General features: G+C 37.5%; 1 protein-coding gene across 6 annotated transcripts in view; it reads left to right on the forward strand.

Moving 5' to 3' along the window:
- Positions 1-19,130, forward strand: part of LOC114531440 (scavenger receptor cysteine-rich type 1 protein M130-like) — a 57,155-nt gene that overhangs the window by 22,955 nt on the left and 15,070 nt on the right. For 2 of the 6 annotated variants that reach the window (XM_028553047.1, XM_028553048.1), the window contains 11 exons: positions 7,575-7,697; positions 9,675-10,001; positions 10,576-10,698; positions 11,546-11,665; positions 12,017-12,133; positions 12,615-12,944; positions 13,289-13,663; positions 14,086-14,208; positions 15,922-16,044; positions 17,605-17,925; positions 18,197-18,319. The exons of 2 other annotated variants lie outside the window; for them this stretch is intronic. In XM_028553047.1, the coding sequence (XP_028408848.1) occupies positions 7,575-7,697; positions 9,675-10,001; positions 10,576-10,698; positions 11,546-11,665; positions 12,017-12,133; positions 12,615-12,944; positions 13,289-13,663; positions 14,086-14,208; positions 15,922-16,044; positions 17,605-17,925; positions 18,197-18,319 (2,205 nt within the window). The remainder of the gene's footprint in view (positions 1-7,574; positions 7,698-9,674; positions 10,002-10,575; positions 10,699-11,545; positions 11,666-12,016; positions 12,134-12,614; positions 12,945-13,288; positions 13,664-14,085; positions 14,209-15,921; positions 16,045-17,604; positions 17,926-18,196; positions 18,320-19,130) is intronic. 2 more of the 6 variants (XM_028553052.1, XM_028553051.1) reach the window with 2 other exon arrangements.

Genomic DNA, 19,130 nt, shown 5'->3' on the forward strand with positions numbered 1-19,130 from the left:
ACTGTAACTGCGTGTGCATTAATGCAAATTATCGTGTTGAGTGCCTAATATATTCATAACGCCTACTGTAAAGCATATAAAAGAGACAACCAATAATCTTAAGACAGACTCTGTAACATACTCGTAAGGGAACTTAAGTAAAGCGAAGTAAGTTAAGCAAATAATTAAAGTGCCAAAGAATCTTACGAGAACTTAATAAAGCGAAGTCAAACAAGTGTATCGTCAAGATTTATTTTTAAACATTCATGGCGCATTACGGTGAACAAGCATCGGCCGCCACAGTAAGATTCTCTACATACAAAGACGAAACCAGAGCTGATTGAGATCAACTATGGAAAGATCAAATTCGATGCCAGCAATAACAAGATTGAAGACTTTCAGCGCTGAAGTAAAGGATCAAGATGAAGATAGAGCGCAGAGTGAAATCGTTGATGAAAGACGTCAAAGACGAAGTAGAACTTTGGACCCTAGACGTGTGACTGATTTAAAGGATTTACTGCAACTAAGAACGTTGGCTGGAGCAAACCTTCGAAGAAAAATCACTTACGTAAATCGTTTGCTCGATCAGCCTTTCGATACAGTCGATGTTTCGATTCTAGAAAGACAACGAGACGAACTAGATAAATTGCGAGAAAGGTTAAACGAAGCACACGATAATTACTATTCAAATCTAGAATCGTTGCAAGAAATCACCGAAGCGTACCGATGGCTAGATATACGTGATCGCGAACATTTTCTATCTCGAACACGAGTTAACGAAAGAATAAAGGCCGTAGAAGAGAGAAGTACACAGAGAAGTTCACAGTCAAGCACGTTATCGCGTTTGTCGGGAAAATCAACATCATCAGTTCGATCAAGAAGAGCAAAAGCCGCCGCGAAAGCAGCTTCATTGCTAGTTGAAATGGACTTTATTGATAAAGAAGCAGAATATAAAAAACAAAAAACATTAAAGGAAATCGCTAAAGCCAAAGCAGAAGAAGAAGCTCTTAAGAAATTTGAAGAAGAATGTGAAAAACGGGACATATCTCGCACTAATGAAATGCAAGCTTTCGATCAATATCGTGGGCAAGGAAAAAGCATAACAACCCAAAAAACCCATCCCCCACAAGAACAGCGTAGATTCGAGGTACTGGGAACAAGAGTGCATACTCATAAGCAAGATTTGATTGGTGATGAAGCTACATCGGACGACGAAGATATTCCTGATGTTTCTGACTACTCGTGGCTAGCTATGCCTAATGAAAATATTCTTCAGTCAGCCATGCCTGATGAAGCAATTCCTCGGCATGTTCCAGCGACGTTCGAATTGAATGCAAACGCTCAAGAATTCGTTTCTACATATACTGTTCCTCCAGTCTTAAAGGGCGAAGAACGTCAAGTCATTCCTGAGAAAGAAACAAATGTTTATGAATCACAATCTAATGATGTGAAACCAGATCAACCTGATAGTGTTGGACCTTTATTAGTTGAATTGGCTAAGCAACAAGTATTGAATTCCTTACCTAAACAACAACCACCAATGTTTTCTGGTAATTATTTTGATTATCCTTATTTCATTAATTCCTTCGAATCCCTCATTGAAAGCAAAGTCGAGGATCCGAAGCAAAGACTTTATTATTTGAATCAGTTCACAAGTGGGGAAGCAAGAGAAGTTATCAAAGGCTTAGTCACATTGAACTCTCCAGAAGCCTACACGAAAGCACGAACTGTTCTGAAAGAAAGATTTGGTCATCCATATCGCGTTGCTTATGCCTACAAAGAAAGGTTATTGAATTGGGCTACCATAAAGGACTCAGGAGATGGTGTTGGTCTATTGAAATTTTCAGATTTTCTTGTACAAGCGGAAGAAGCTATGAAGACACTTAAACACATGGAAGTGTTAAATAGCGAAGATGTCATAAAGAAGATTTGCTCAAAATTACCAAATTTCGCAATTGCAAGATGGTGCCGTCGAGCGAATGAAATCTTAACTGAAAAAGACGCAGTCAAATTCCACGATTTCGTAGAATTTGTGAAAGACGAAGCAACTTTTGCTACAAATCCTGTGTTTTCTCCTTATGCCATTAAAGAAGAAAAGAGAGGTGATAGGAAGAACGAAGGTAAAGAGCAAGACATTCGTAAATGGAAAAGGAATGAACAGTCCAGTAATTTTTCAACCATCGTCAATCCCCTATCGCTTACTGACAAAGAAAGAAGTCCACCTGATGTGCACAAGTGTACTTTGTGTGCAAAGAATCATGTTTTGGAGAATTGTCAGAAGTTTCAAGAAATGAAGTTAAGTGAAAGAATGGATTTCATTCGGAAGAAAGAATTGTGTTTCGGATGCCTTCGTGTTGGTCATGTGTCTAGAAGATGTCTCACTAGAAAGAAGTGTGATGTTTGCCAACTAAAACATCCTACATTGTTACATGATGCAACGAAGAGTGGCAACAAGAAAGAGTGCTCAACGCAAACTTCCTCAGAATTGCCCAATAAGGACCCCAAATCCACTGGTTCTACAATTAACAACTGTGTAAGCGTACGAAATGCTGTGAAATCCAATCAAGATAACAACGAAAGCAGAATCAGTTCAATGATTGTACCAGTTTGGTTGCATCACAAGAAAGATCCCCATCATCAAATAATGGTATACGCTTTATTAGATCCTGCTAGTAATGGGACATTCATTAAAAGTGATACTTCAAAGAAACTCGGACTTAATGGTATAGATGTTCATCTAAACTTAAACACAATGCATGGAACGGAAATGATAGCAACAAAGAAGATAGCTGGGCTTATCATAGAAGACCTAGGAAAAACCACCCAAATCGAGTTACCGAAATCCGTTTACTGTAGAGATGATATTCCATCAAAAAGAGACGAGATACCTCGACCTGAAATGGCTGAAAGATGGCAGCATTTAGAAAGGCTAACAACACAATTACCACGTTATCAAGAAAACGTGGACATTGGTCTACTGATTGGATCAAATTGTCCAAAGGCGATCAAGCCACAGGAAGTCATACCAGGAAACGAGAACGATCCTTATGCAATTAAAACTCTTCTTGGTTGGGGGTTTATCGGTCCTGTTTCGAAGTTGAATGAAAACGACTTAGACTTTGAAAGTTATCAAATGTCATGTAATCGCATTGTGACCAGGGAGATTGCCTCAGAGAAACAACTAAACATTGTTTTCGCTCCAGAAAATCGTGTAAAAGAAATTATCGACCCATCAACGATCAACAAGATGTTCGAACTCGATTTCAACGAGAATATTAACATTTCGCCAACGTATTCCTCAATTGATGACCAGAATTTCCTGCGAAAGGTTTCTGATGGAATCCACCTTGAGAAGATGGACATTATGAGATCCCACTGCCGTTCAAGAATGATGATATCAAATTACCAAACAACCGAAATTTAGCTGTGTTTCGCCTACAACAATTGAAGTCAAGATTCAAGAATGATACTACGTACAAAGAAGATTACGTCACATTCATGAAAGAAATGATAAAGAAAGGATATGCAGAGCAAGTTCCATCGAATGAAGAAACAACAGAACCAGGAAAATGTTGGTACATCCCACACCACGGGGTTTACCATCCCAAGAAACCTAAGAAGATACGAGTTGTATTTGACTGTTCCTCTCAATACAAAGGAGAATCGCTCAACCAGTATCTACTCCAAGGTCCAGATTTAACGAATAAACTGATTGGAGTATTAACAAGATTTCGCCAAGAAAGTGTTGCTTTCACAACTGATATAGAAGCTATGTTTTATCAAGTAAAGGTCTCGAAAGAGTATCGCGATTTCCTCCGTTTTCTTTGGTGGCCTGGAGACAACCCAGACACAAATCAAGAACCTCAAACGTATCGGATGACAGTGCATCTGTTTGGGGCAGCCTCGTCTCCAGGATGCTCGAACTATGCCCTTAAACGAACTGCTGACGACAATGAACAAGAAATTGGAAAGGATGCAGCGGAATTCTTGAGAAGAAACTTCTACGTCGATGACGGGCTGAAGTCAGTCGCCTCCGTGTCCGAAGCAGTTAACCTGGTGAAGCAAGCCAAAGAGATGTGCAGTCGAGGTGGGTTCAATCTGTGCAAATTCATCAGTAACAAAAGAGAAATTCTTCAGCAAATTCCCGAGTCAGACCGTGCGGATGCAGTGAAGAATCTTGACTTAGCTGTATTACCAATTGAAAGAACACTGGGCGTGCAATGGTGCATAGAAACTGACAACTTTGAATTCAGAATTATTTTACAAGATCGTCCGTTAACAAGAAGAGGAATCTTGGCGACTGTCTGTTCAGTTTACGACCCACTGGGATTCGTGGCACCGATAATTCTTCTTGGAAAAAGAATACTTCAAGATCTCTGTCGTGATCAAATTGATTGGGACGACGATATTCCAGAAGATTTAAAGATAAAATGGATAAAGTGGAGAAACGAGCTGTCCTGCCTTAAAGAATTATCAATTCCTAGATGTTTTAAGCCGATTGATTTTGGAGAAGTTAAGTCTGCCGAACTCCACAACTTTTCTGATGCAAGCAACGTTGGTTATGGTCAATGTTCGTATATTCGCCTTCAGAACGCCGAAGGGAAAATTCATTGTTCGCTAGTTATGGGAAAGGCAAGAGTCTGCCCACTAAAGAGCATATCCATACCTCGTTTGGAATTAACAGCTGCATTGGTTTCTGTAAAGGTCAACGAAACGATGAAGAATGAGCTTGAATATGATATACAAAGCGAAACGTTTTGGACGGATAGTCAAATAGCTCTTGGCTACATTGGTAATGACTCCAAAAGATTCCACGTATTTGTCGCTAATCGCATTTCACAAATCCGTAGTAAGACTACTAAAGGACAGTGGAAATATGTAGAGTCAAGTTCTAACCCAGCAGATGACGGATCCAGAGGAATGACAGCCTCGCAATTATTGAAGAACCCAAGATGGATTACAGGACCCAAGTTTCTGTGGCAACCTGAGGATCAGTGGCTTGAACATACAACGGTTGAAGACATTTCATTAGAAGATCCTGAAGTTAAACAATCTTGTTTCTCCCTAAATGTCAATAGAACGTGGTGCCTTGCACAGGCAATTGAAGTTTTCTCGAGTTGGCAACGTGCAAGATCAGCCGTCGCAGTTTGTCTTACCTACAGGGAAAAGCTGTTGAAGAAAGCCAAGTCAGGCCAATCAACGAGCAAAGAAACTATATCTGATAATTGTCAACCAAAGCTTACAGTTGAAACCCTACGCAAGGCAGACATAGAAATCTACAAGTCAGTTCAAATGATGCATTTTCAAGAAGATATCAAGACGTTGACGATCAGGAAAGAAAGGGATGAAAGGTTTGAGATGCCATCTAAACATTCCGTGAAAAAGACAAGTCAGTTGTATCGTCTTAATCCATTTTGTGATTCTCATGGTGTTTTGCGAGTTGGAGGTCGGATCAAGCATGCTGATATTCCCAACAACGTCAAATTTCCAATCATTCTACCTCGAAAAACTCACGTGACGGAATTGGTAATTCGCTATTATCATGAAAGAGTTGCTCATCAAGGACGTGGTCTAACGTTGAATGAGATACGAAGCAATGGTATCTGGATCATTGGAGGATCATCTGCAGTGGCCTACATGATAAGTAAATGTGTGACATGTCGAAAATTAAGAGGAGCTGCTCAAGAGCAATTGATGGCTGACCTACCAACAGATAGATTTGAACAAGCTGCACCATTCACATATGCCGCTGTTGACTATTGTGGACCTTGGTATATTAAAGATCGTCGTAAAGAGCTGAAAAGATACGTCGCATTGTTCACATGTATGGCTTCTCGAGCAGTACACCTTGAAGTCTCGAATACGATGGACACAGACTCATTTATTCAAGCATTAAGACGTTTCATATGTAGACGAGGTCCCGTTCGTCAACTAAGAAGTGACCGAGGCTCAAATTTTATTGGTGCCCAACGAGAACTACAAGAAGCGTTAAAGGTGATGGATGATAAGAAAATCGGTGCTGAACTGTTGAAGTCAAATTGTGATTGGGTCGAATTTAGAATGAATGTTCCAAAGGCAAGTCATTTTGGTGGGGTTTGGGAGCGCCAAATTAGAACTGTCAGGAATGTCCTAAATGCCCTAATGCGAAGGAACAGCACTTGCTTAGATGATGAATCTTTTCGCACACTGATATGTGAAGTTGAATGTGTTGTGAACTCCAGACCTTTAACTGTCAACACTTTGAACGATCCTGATTCCCTTTCTCCCCTTACGCCGAACCACCTACTGACTATGAAGACGCAAGTTGTTTTACCACCGCCAGGAGTTTTCCAGAACAAAGAATTATATTCAAAGAAGAGATGGAGAAGAATTCAGCATTTTATGAACGAATTTTGGGCAAGATGGAGAAAGGAGTTTCTTCATTCATTACAAAAAAGAACAAAGTGGAACAAGCCTCGCAGAAATCTTAAGATTGGAGACATAGTCCTACTGACAGATGAAAGTGAGATTCGTAATAATTGGAAGCTCGGAAAGATTATCACTACTTATCCTGATGAAACTGGTTTGGTCAGAAGTGTTGAACTTGTTGTTGGTGATACAAGCTTGGATGATAAAGGAAAAAGGCTTAGAGTCCCTTCAATGTTAAAGAGACCAATTCATAAACTTGTGCTTTTGGTAGCCAATGACTAACTTAGAAGAAATCAAAGGATTTCTGTGGGGGGAGTGTAACTGCGTGTGCATTAATGCAAATTATCGTGTTGAGTGCCTAATATATTCATAACGCCTACTGTAAAGCATATAAAAGAGACAACCAATAATCTTAAGACAGACTCTGTAACATACTCGTAAGGGAACTTAAGTAAAGCGAAGTAAGTTAAGCAAATAATTAAAGTGCCAAAGAATCTTACGAGAACTTAATAAAGCGAAGTCAAACAAGTGTATCGTCAAGATTTATTTTTAAACATTAATGGCGCATTACGGTGAACAAGCATCGGCCGCCACACTCACCACATTGCAAAACTGAACTGTTAAAGTTACGAAAATCTGAATTTTTGAACACATTAGAGTGAATCAATCGAATCATTTATCACTTTTTTTGAAATTTTACATACTAAATAAGTAATCATAATGGAGAAAATGAGTACAAGTTTGCTCAAAACAATCAAATATTTTTTTGTAAAAATTCGCTCATTGAAATTTGATAGAATTGACCAAATTGACAAACCTATTTTGACAAAATTAACTGTAAACATTGCATCTCAGGCAGTCTTCTTGTCGTTTGACCATTCTTGTTTTACAACGCTCACCTTACTGCATTCTTCAGTATAAAAATCTAGAGAACATTAAAAACGGGCGTTCTTTTGTTACAAATGAACAACATACCCTGCCAGCGAAACTGTAAAAGGGTACTCTTGTTCACATTCTCCCGGTTGAGTGTGGAAAGATAAAAGGTTGGGCGGAGGTTGAGGAACGAATTTTTACAAAAAGAGAATTAAAATTACACCTATATACGCCTGCCCTGAAACTATTTGGCGCTCATTTATGATCAAAGTCTGTAGATCTGTATGCTTTTTTTTATACCTTGCCTTATTTAGATATAAATGAATGTGCTCTGCCCATTTACACTTGTCATCCAAATTTAAAGTGCAACAACACGAATGGATCTTATATATGCACATGTGATGGTGAACCAGCTGGAGACAACTCTCCTTGCTTAGGTAAGTTAAACATATCATGCTCATGGTGGAGGATTAGAATGTCTCTCATCAATGTCACGAGCTCGGATTTATTTTTTAATCCCCGAGCGGGCGCGGAGCGCCTGCGAGGGTACTAATTCCGCTCGGAGATTAGGAGTTACACCCGGAACCCGGTAGAACATAGCCGAATCCAAAGTTGTCCAAATTCTTTGTCATGGACGGTCGACGTTGGGTGGTTTTGTAAGTTATGCGCATGCGCGAGTAACGTCTGGTAATCAACGAACGTTCTGATTGGCTAAGACAGGAAGTTTGTATTTCAATGAGAACGTCAGCAATTTAAATTAACTGTCATTTCGTATTTCGTAAACATTTTTGTAATTTGTAAAAGCGTTTCATAAACTTTGTGCAAAGAAAGTAAAACGAGAAGAAACAAGATATATGAAGCATGACAGTTAGCAAAGATGAACGTGGATACGGTCAAGACAAAGCCGTGTAAGAGGAATAATTCATAATCTGCAAACTTATAAATGTTTTCAAAGACAAAGGGTACGTGTTTACTTTGTTTATTTCGTATTTGTTTCGCGATAAGAATGAGCCGTATTTGTATACTTTTCAGCTTTGTAGGGCGTTTATTTGTAAAATTTTCAGCTTTTTATGCAAACGCATAAACCTGTGAAAGGCTATTACACCTTTGCTTTAACTTCAAAAAGTGTTTTTCAAAGTGTAATTTGAATTTTGGTATCAAAAATACACACTATATTTATAAAGTATAAAACTTTTAGCCGCCGGCGTCGACTGCAATTACAGAATAAAATAACATTTGAAGTTTTTTCTTTGTCTGTGAAGATTTTGTACTGTTTTAATCGTTTGAAACTTCGATTTTAAATCGTTACTTAATTGCTGGCATGGTATAATGCAGCAAAATTGAACGGGCAATGTTTACACTAGCTTTATGATTATTTTTGTATTGAATGATGGAAACATTAGCTATAATATACTCGGTAAAATATAATAGGACTGATTTGAGTTTTGTGTCATTTCACAATATAAGTTTAGGTCAGGTTAACTCAGGAAATTGTGTACTAGGTTTGAAATAGCGAGGGGTTGCTGCATGCATGTATTTCTAGTACCATTAGAAAGGGCACTATATGTATGGTAGTATAGTATATAGTATTAAAGAATAGTGGAAAAATGAGCGCGTTAATAAAAGGAGGAGTTAATTCAAGTCCCAGATGCTTGGATTTGGCCATCAATTACTGCCTTCTTAAATCTAACTTTCGATGTCCCTCTATCATATAGTCTGTCACAATTAAGAAATCTGCCAGGCTGAACGCGAACATGTGTCGCGCAATTATCGCCTCTAGTTTTGTTTGATTTTGTTATGAAAGATTACCAATTGATAACACATTAATTTTTCACTTGTCTGGTGCCCATAGGTGACAAAATGTAATTCAGAATTGAATTTATTACCTTCGTAAATTGTAAAATTTACCTCGGCTGTTCATTTTCTCAGTGTGGTTATTATATTAGTTCAATATTAATTAAATAAGTTATTATATATATGCGAAGCGCATGACCCAACTTCATCTGATTTAATCAAACCACAGAATGGGCTAAACCGTTAAGGGCTGGAGTAGAAGCTGAGCAAGTTTTGCTTTACAAGCTTTTTCAAATTTTTGTACCTATTAGCCTTTAAAAAAAATCAATATCTTGCAGTAGTTGAGAAGCAATAAGTGAATGACACTGGTATACTCTCGGGCAAAAATTTCGCGTGATGACATGAGCCGTCTCAACGAATCTGGTTTAATTTTGAAAATCAGGGGTTGGCTGAATAACAAGATATTCAAAGTTTGAATTTCAACTATATATACTAGTGTATTTTGGAATAATCAACAAAAGATTTGGAGAGCGTAATTTGAAGTCGCTAAATTAACTTCGACTCAAATTATCAAACATTTAGCTAACCTATATACCTTTTCTTATTCCATTGTTTTCAAGATGAATCAGTGGGCATTAGGTTAAGAGGACCATTAAGTTCTAAAGGACGTGGACGTGTCGAAATTTTCCATGACGGAAGATGGGGAACAGTTTGTGATGACAATTGGGACATAAAAGATGCAAGAGTTGTATGCCGTCAGCTTGGTTATTTAAATGCTGTGAATGCACTGCAAGGAAGTAACACGATTTCCGGTTCTGGGCCAATATGGTTAGACGAGGTTTTCTGCGCAGGGAGCGAGCACAATTTGTCCAGTTGCTCTCATCGGGGATGGGGGAACAATGACTGCTCTCATTCTGAAGATGCTGGTGTAGAATGTTCTTTCAATGGTGTGTTAATTTTAAACATAATGTGATATAAAAAATCGGTTAATGTGTATCTTCCCCTTGCCCCCTTCTCATAAAGTACTGTTTGTCTTCCAAGTGAAGATCCATTTTGAGCGTATATATAAATATTAGTGAAATAATCATGTTTAGAGGAAACTATCTATATACACTCTGAAACAATCTCCAAATGTTACCTTTAAAAGGCAGATGATCAAGTCACATGCAGACACTCAAAATTCACAAAACAAATATTTACTCCGGGAGGACTCCTAAAGCCCTTTTTTAAGGTCACTTCTATTCATGCTCCAGCCCCACGCTCAAACGATTTCTGGAAAACGCACTGAACAGTCTAGAAAATTATCTTTTAGTGCATCATTTTTCATTTGCGTTGATGATGTTCACAACGTAATAGTAGTGTTTCGTGCCAGGTTTTAAATACCGATTGTTTGTCATTTCAAACTGATCCCTAAAGATTTTACACGGGAATCCTCGTGTTTCGATAGTTTAAAACTTTTCCTGTCTCAAAAACTGTCCATGCATGTTAAACTGTATATAAACATTTTTTATTGCATTATAGATATTGATGAATGCTCCTTGAATACTCACTACTGCGCCAGTCATTCCTACTGCGTAAACACTCACGGGAGTTTTTCTTGCGAATGCAAAAAGGGATATACTGGAAACAACGTTACATGCGTCGGTTAGTTATTAGTTTTTTTTTGTCAATTCAGTATTTCATGAATTCTTCCAGTTTTTAAAGCTATAATAACGTTTAAAAGTGACGATTGCATTTTACAAACCCTCGTCCTCGAAAGAAAGTAATTGGCACATCCACACAAGTATAGACCCATGATTCAACCCTTAACATCAAAGTCATCATACCATATACTCATTGTTAATTCTGAAAAAAAATAAACTTTTTAAATATTCCCCTTTTTTCTGAAACAAATTTCTCACGAATCTGTATAGTTTGAATGAGGGCTTAAACCTTCACAAAAAGGCCAGCGTATAGCAATATAAACTGAAGTTAAAGAGAGCTTGAATTACTTTCGTAGGCTGAAATAAAATTGCATATATAACTACTGCATGCATGTAAATGCGCTGTTACTGTTGTGTTTAAAAAGCGTTGCACAAAGTAGAAGGCAGTAGTGCTGCTTTCTGAAACGCTGATCGACTGATTCAAGTGTCTTGCCACGATTTTCACCATTGCAAAGCATGTTAAACGGTGGAATGACTCGTTTGATTCTACTCTCGCAATACTCTTCCAGGTTTGCGAGACAAGTTACACATCGTCGCTAAAACCCATGCAGTATTAATTAACAAACGCGAATGAATGCTACCATAATCAACCGTGTTTGATATTACTCTTAAGATTACAATAAAAATATATATTTGAATATGCCAGCATTCAGTATATATAGCCAGTCTTTCGGACTTACTCAATGCAGCTAAAGTAATATTTTGAAGTTGACTGCCTGTAGAGAACAATAAAATTCTGAGGAAAGGACATTGTGATTAGTAACTTCTGACTCTTAATGTTCTTCTAGACATCGATGAATGCTCGACATTTGATAACTGCCACCAAAATGCTTTTTGTAACAACACAATTGGTTCTTTTCACTGCACATGCAACGATGGATATACAGGAAATGGAACTTTTTGTCAAGGTATTTTACTGCTTTTGAATTACCCTATGTTGCACAAAAAACTCTTGAAAAAAAAATTCGAATGATATGTTGCTAAATAGCAAGCAATTTCCTACCGCGTAGACCCTAGTTAAAAAAGGCCCGCTGATAAAAAGGCGGTAAAATGACTATTTCACACTGAAGTGGAAGATTTAAGTTGACTGCGCGATAAATTACAATTCTATTTAGTTTATTATTCATTTGGAAAAGAAACAATAATCGATTGCACAGAATAACAAGCATATATCAATGGGAGAGACATGATCATTGGTGAAAAAATCAAGCGTTGTATAATTAGGTGTTGATTGCAATTTGAATTTATAATCGCTTTAGATATTGATGAATGTATACAATCAACGCACAACTGTATGGCAAACTATAACTGCACCAACACTGATGGATCTTATCTATGCACCTGTGATAACCAACATGCCACGATTGGATCAGCTTGTAAGTAAAATAACTGAATTTATGGTCCAATTTTTGCATATAACTGAACTGTTCTTACGTATGTCGCAGACCAATCTCGAATTAATCCGCTTCAGGTGTTCACACGGTAAAAATGGATGAAAAATTGGCGTCTACACAGGAGGAAAACAGACGATTTCGAGCAGGGTCCCAAATTCGTCTTGTTCCATGTAAAAACGTGACCCTAAATGCTAAAAATTAATAATACTAACTGAAAATTTGCATGGCAATGCGTGGGTGGAATTTCGTTTTAAAACTAATCGGCATAATATTTGTTTACATTTTTCAGGGAAAGTCAATCAGAATGCCCAAATTTTTAATACTTCATCTTTATCGGAAGTAGTCAAAATTTCTGCATTTTGTTACTAAAAATGTAAACCAACCTTTTTACGTATCATAAACACGATTTTTTCATAATATAATTTGCTTTATTGTTTCAACTTTTGTTGTTTTTTGTCGGTAGGTGTGCCGACAAACGTTAGGTTACGAGGCCTGTCAAGCCAGAAAGGTGTTGGACGGGTTGAAGTATTTCGCAATGGAACCTGGGGCACAGTCTGTGATACAAATTGGGATTTAAAAGATGCGAAGGTTGTATGCCGTGAGCTTGGTTATCTGAATGCTGTTAGAGCTCTTCAAGGAGGACAAGTATCACGTGGATCTGGACAGATATGGCTGAATGATTTAGCTTGCACTGGAAACGAGCAATTTCTTAACAATTGTTCTCATAACTTGGCGTTTCGTAGTAATAATTGCGACCATTCCAGAGATGCTGGAGTTGAATGCACTTCAACAGGTAAAAACATTTCTCTAATTTCTTATGGCATTTTGTAAATTCTAGTCGTTTTGTTTAGGTTGTTTTTATCTTAAGGTTGTATCTATGACTTCGAGAGATAATTTACCAACTTGAGTTAAGCAGTGGCATAGCCAGCCTGACAATTAATTTTAGTCCTGTTATTATATTGTATGTTATTATATTTATTTTAATCATTTCTTGGGAAATTCATTGTTTCACGGTCGAAATGACACACAATTCGAATCCCGCAAATTGGAATTCTAATTTATTCAGATGTGTATATGTGGAAAATTATAACAATTTTTTCACAGGAAGAGAAATATTTAATTCTTTTCTTGCTTCAGTTGCCCGTTACAACACATACCTTATCAAATCAAGTTCATATGGCTACTTGCGCCGTTTCGATGAAAATCATCTGCATTTCTCAAGACATCCTGGTAATCATTTTCGTTTCATCAAAGAAAACATCCTGCAAGAAGCAAATACTGGGAAATGCGTTCACGCACGAAATGATCTTTTTGTCGGCCTTAGTTACCATTGCGATGGACCAACTGCCAGCAGATGGCGGTACGATTCTTTTGCGCGACATTTAAAGCTTGTTAATAAGTACCCAAATTATTGCGTAAGTCCTTGGCGCTATTATGGCAAACCTGGTCTTGAGGTTAGTCCTGGTGTGTCCCACGACTGCAACTCATGGAACCGGATGGCACTGGAACTAGGTGAGTATTATCAACTATAATTATAGTATAAACATTTAGCTGGAAAGTATATTTCCAACCTATAACGCAATAGTATCTAATGAACAAGGAGGAATTTCCTTTTAAACTAAACGGCATATTTGTTTATGTGTTTTTATGCAAAGCCAATCAGAATGCCTAAATTTTTTTACTTCGTTTTAAAATGGTAAATAATGTACCTTATTTATTAGTAAATAATGTACCTTAATGTACTTTATTCAAAATTTATTCATTCTGATTGGGGCGCTGAAAATGTAGACAATTATTAGTGAATTATTATTCAATGACGTAATGTGTAATGTGTATATAAGTGTTTACTGTTTGACATTAAAAGGGCCTTTTTGTCTCACACGATGTCGAGTACATAACAGTTTATAACTAATGCAATAACGTCTTTGTTACAGACATCGATGAATGTTCCTTGAAATTAGACAACTGTGGCAATAATTCAAGATGTATTGACTCTCCTGGAGCATTTTCCTGTGTATGTCTTGATGGTTATTCCGGAAATGGTATAATTTGCAATGGTTAGTGATAATTTCTGAATATGGAATATCTTTTTTATTGTCATCCCCCACATGATCTGCACTGCGATATACATGCATGGCGTTTAAAAAAATGCCAACACTTAATATTCTAAAACTCATATTGTTATTACGCACAATATACAGGGTGTATCAAAAAAATGTCCCAAATTTAAAATTTTCGTTCTTCAGGATATTTTGCAGAATTTGGCAAATTTTTGTGTTCCTAGGGATAGTTAAGATTTATCTGGTATACCTAGGCCAAGTTTGGTTTTTCATTAACAAAATTATGTTACCGGGGGGGGGGGTTGTTCCTTTCCACTGATATTGAGAGAGCTTGCGCGCGAAAATGTGAAGCTGAAATTGATATATTATTTAGCTGTTTTAAAGTAGGAAATTTTTTTAGTAAACTGTCAAAGTTTCAGGAAAAATAATGCATACTGGGAGCAACGCGCGACCCCTTAAATTGACAAATATTTCATTGCGCGCAGTGGATTAAATGCATGGTTGATTTTAGCGTGACCGATCTCATGCAAGGTTGGGCAAATGAATAAATTAAAGCGAGAAACTGAACAAAAAGACGAAGCGATTTAATAACAAGATTTTTATTCCTCAATATTTCCACCATTTCTTTCTAAGCAAACTGCGGCTCGTCTGAGCATGGTAAACACTGAACGGCGAACCATTTGTCTGTCCTGCCTCAAATTCTCCATTTCGTTCGAAATTCTTTCTGGCAAATCGCCTACGCTACCACCGGCAAATGTAGGCGAATGGACAGACAAATGGTTCACTGTTCAGTGTTTACTATGCTCAGACGAGCCGCAGTTTGCTTAGAATGAAATGGTGGACATGCTGAGGATTAACATCACGAATAAATCGCTTTGTTTTTGTGTTCAGTTTCTCGCTTTAATTTATTCATTTGCCCAACCTTGCATGAGATCGGTCACGCTAAAATCAACGATGCATTTAATCCACTGCGCGAAATATTTGTCAACTTTAAGGGTCGCGCGTTGCTCCCAGTATGCATTATTTTCCTGAAAATTTGACAGTTTATTAAAAAGCTTTCCTACTTTTAGACAGCTAAATCATATCCAATTTCAGCTACACATTTTCGCGCGCAAGCCCTCTCAATATCAGTGCAAAGGAACACCCCCCCCCGGTAACATAATTTTGTTAATGAAAAACCAAACTTGGCCTAGGTATACCAGACAGATAAGTCTTAACTAATCCCTAGGAACACACAAATTTGCCAAATTCTGCAAGATATCCTGAAAAACGAAAATTTTACATTTGGGACACTTTTTTTGATACACCCTGTATATACGGTTTTCAGGTCTCTGGTAAAAATAAAACGTCTGTGTTTGTGGAACGTCTTTATATTTTAGACAATTGTGCCGCTAGAATATGATTACAAGCCTCAAGTCCGTAGCCTGAGCACAGACCTTCGTTTCGCCCGCCTTTTCCCAGGAACCAAACGTTTCTTGTGTGGTTAAACAAAGTAGTTTTCTGCATGAAATGTTAAGTGCGTGCATTCAAATTCCAACAAAAGCGTTTATTTAATGCTGACCGGCTTCAAAGTCTCCTAGAGAATCGGAACATTTTGCCGCACAAACACACGCCAAATGAGTAGAGTTGGAATTGCGAACATGCCTAGGTACATTCTTTTTGTCAAAATCTAAAAGTAATGCCGAATATATTCTTCTTTGTTTGGTTTAGATATCGATGAGTGTTCTACTTCCGCTCACAACTGTCACCCAAAGGCAAACTGCACCAACACTGATGGATCTTTTCTTTGTATTTGTGATAGTGAACAACCTGGAGATAAGTCTTCATGCAAAGGTAAAGATTTAGAAATATCACGGATCCTTTAATTCGTTGAAATTTTATATAACGTTAGGTACAATTATAGAATACCAGGCCATTCAATAGTGCATTATGTTAACGATCTGTGCAGGATCAATTTTACAGTATACAGTATACAGAATTTGTGCTCGCGGAGATTAACGCAACTTATAAAAATGCTAAATAGCAACAAAATTTAAACTTTGCTAGAGAATTAAGGACATGTCGAAGGTCATAGTGCTTGAGTTGTAAATTTAAATATTGTTACCCATATTTGTAAAGAGTATTGGTGATAGAAGTAATTTGTGCCGGAGTACAAACAAATTTTACTGTCATCATGCTTGAAAATGCTTATGTCAAACATTTATTTATACACTTGTGGGTTCCAAAATGGAGCTTAGGCATTCAAACTCTAGCTATTACATTGTGATGGGTGTTTTCAATGCTTTTGGTTTTTTTGGGACACCCTGTAGAACTGCCCCGTGCTTATAAAAAGTGTTTATTCTTGTTCTGTGAAAGTCCAATTAATGGATTAAACATAGAATATAGAACAAGATTCATGTATCTATAAGACTATTCTCTGTTAAGAGATGGGCTGGCCAGGTACTTGCGCTATAATAATTATTGCTCCCTTCAAGCTAATACCACAGAATACCTATCAGAAGAATAACTCTATACTATTTTTTCGTAAGTGTGATTCGTCATGATTCGTCACTTAGCAAGTGCATTTTTTTGAGGTGTCACCCCCCCCCCCGCCAATGTCTAAAATCAGCGCATTTTTAGTATTGGCAGGGAGGTGACTACCTCAAAAAAATGCACTTGCTAAGTGACGAATCATGACGAATCACACAGGAGTTCTACTTCTGATAAGTATTCTGTGCAAATACATTGAAATTGGGCGGTTTCACGTTTTATTTTCTTTTAAACAACACACGCGTTTAGTAACTCAAAAAGTCTGCTAATTAATCATACTTTCATGTTGTAAGCTTTTGTTAATTCTTAAACAACTTTCCAATTTATTAGTAGCTAATCCTATAATTATAGGGTACGAATAGTTGCGATGGCCTGGGTTTAAAGCTTAGGCCTAAGTTAAACGTCGCATTTTGATCGCGTCGAATGCAATTCAAACAATAGATAATGAGCTGATACACTTCATTAAGCTTCATTGCCTGAATTTCATTCGACGCGACGAAAATACGACGTATAATCTTGTGTAATCCAGCCAGTTAGTTAAACCCGCCGATCTAATTTAATAACAAATCACAAGGTATTGCTTAATTATACCTATAAAATGTAATACTTTTTTTTGGTAACTTTTAGAAGCTGCTTGTACTTAGGGAGATTTAGCTCGAGGATGCGAATGTCAAAGAGGACGAGAGAGTAGCAAATAAATGGCGTGTGATACGCCTATATATGGGCATGCCACGCCATTTATCGCCATTTTCACGTCCTCTTTGACGTTCGCGTCCTCGAGCTAAATCTGACTAATGATTAGTGCTGAGCAATTGCTAAACATTTTGATCGAAATCGTATTTGAAGATATTTTTTATGTTTTAGGCAAAGATATCAGGTTAATAGGACCATTGAGTTCAAACGGCACTGGTCGTGTGGAATTATTCCACTCAGGAAAATGGGGAACAATCTGTGATGATGTTTGGGATATAAACGATGCTCGTGTGGCATGTCGTCAGCTTGGTTATCGGTATGCTCTAAAAGCTTTTCAAGGGGAAGAAGTTCCTTCTGGTTTCGGACAGATTTGGTTAGACCAAGTTGCTTGTACTGGGAACGAGCAAAATTTGACAAGTTGTCCTTCGAACGGCGTTGGACGTCATGACTGCAGTCATTCTGAAGATGCTGGAGTACAATGTACTTCGGAAGGTAAATTTAATTATTCCAGCATATAGGACAAACGTTTCTTACGATAATAATGCGACAAATCATAATGTGTTAGTATGTTTCAATTCTCAATTGCTTTTGAAATTACGTGAATCAATCCGTCATGATGGTTACGCTAATGTCTGAAATTTTTTGGTTATTTTTTTTATTTTCAAGAGTAATTCCTTCAAGGTTCCGGCTAATCATTGTGTTATATGTGTAAATCCTTTATGTAATGGGGTTTCGTTCATTCAGTATAATTGTTTACTTTTAGATATCGATCATTGTGCCTTAGAGCTGGACAATTGCGATAGCCATGCTCAATGCTCTAAAACCTTTCACGGATTTTCATGCAAATGTAATCAAGGTTTTACTGGAAGTGGTTTCAGTTGCACTGGTTAGTATCACTAATATATATCTCTACATGAAAGAACAAATAACCGGCATTAGAAAAGATCCCTAGACAACAATGTAAATGCAGAATTACACGAGACTCAAAATTCTGGGTGGCGGGTCAGATGAGCGACACGTGTAAAATAGAGCACTTTTAAACCCTTAGCGAAGCGTAAAATGGACTTTGAGGTCTTGAGATGAGTAATAACAATAGCATGTGATTGGTCTGTTTCAAAACAATTTTCAATACCTTAAAGTCCATTATTTTTACGCTTCGTTAAATCTCGTAACGGGGCTCATGTGATCAATCCCTTAGCCACAGACACATAGGTGAATTCTTATTACATTTGCTGGCCACGTGCAAAATGGAACGACGTGCTTTTGACCGTTACTGTTAATTTTGAAGCATTGGGTTTTGTTTTAAAGGGACTTGCTTCCCGGGACACCCGATTTTTTTCTTATACGTGGCAACTGCGCATGTTCCGTCTAGCCTTGAACATTATTCACGGTGTGAAGAAACGAGGAGCGAAGAGCATTGCTTGAAAACATTCCGGGCGTAAAAATGGAGCAATTCTTTGAGAATCTACGCAATTTATCAACTTATGTTATGAATTACGAGCATTCAATTGAACACCAATATAATTTGGAAGTTTTATTCCATAAATAGAGCTAAGAGGTTAGGAAGAAACGACGCTGTGTTGTTTATGTATTGATAGATCTCTTAAGTTCTGTTCACACGATCCAATTTTGTTGGATTCAATTCTGACGTATGAGATATAATCGGCTGTTGATAAAGCAGGAGTGCATTGGCTTCA

This window comes from Dendronephthya gigantea, unplaced genomic scaffold (assembly GCF_004324835.1).
Source record: "Dendronephthya gigantea isolate DGI-Jeju-01 unplaced genomic scaffold, DenGig_1.0 000072F, whole genome shotgun sequence".
NCBI classification, from domain to species: domain Eukaryota; kingdom Metazoa; phylum Cnidaria; class Anthozoa; order Malacalcyonacea; family Nephtheidae; genus Dendronephthya; species Dendronephthya gigantea.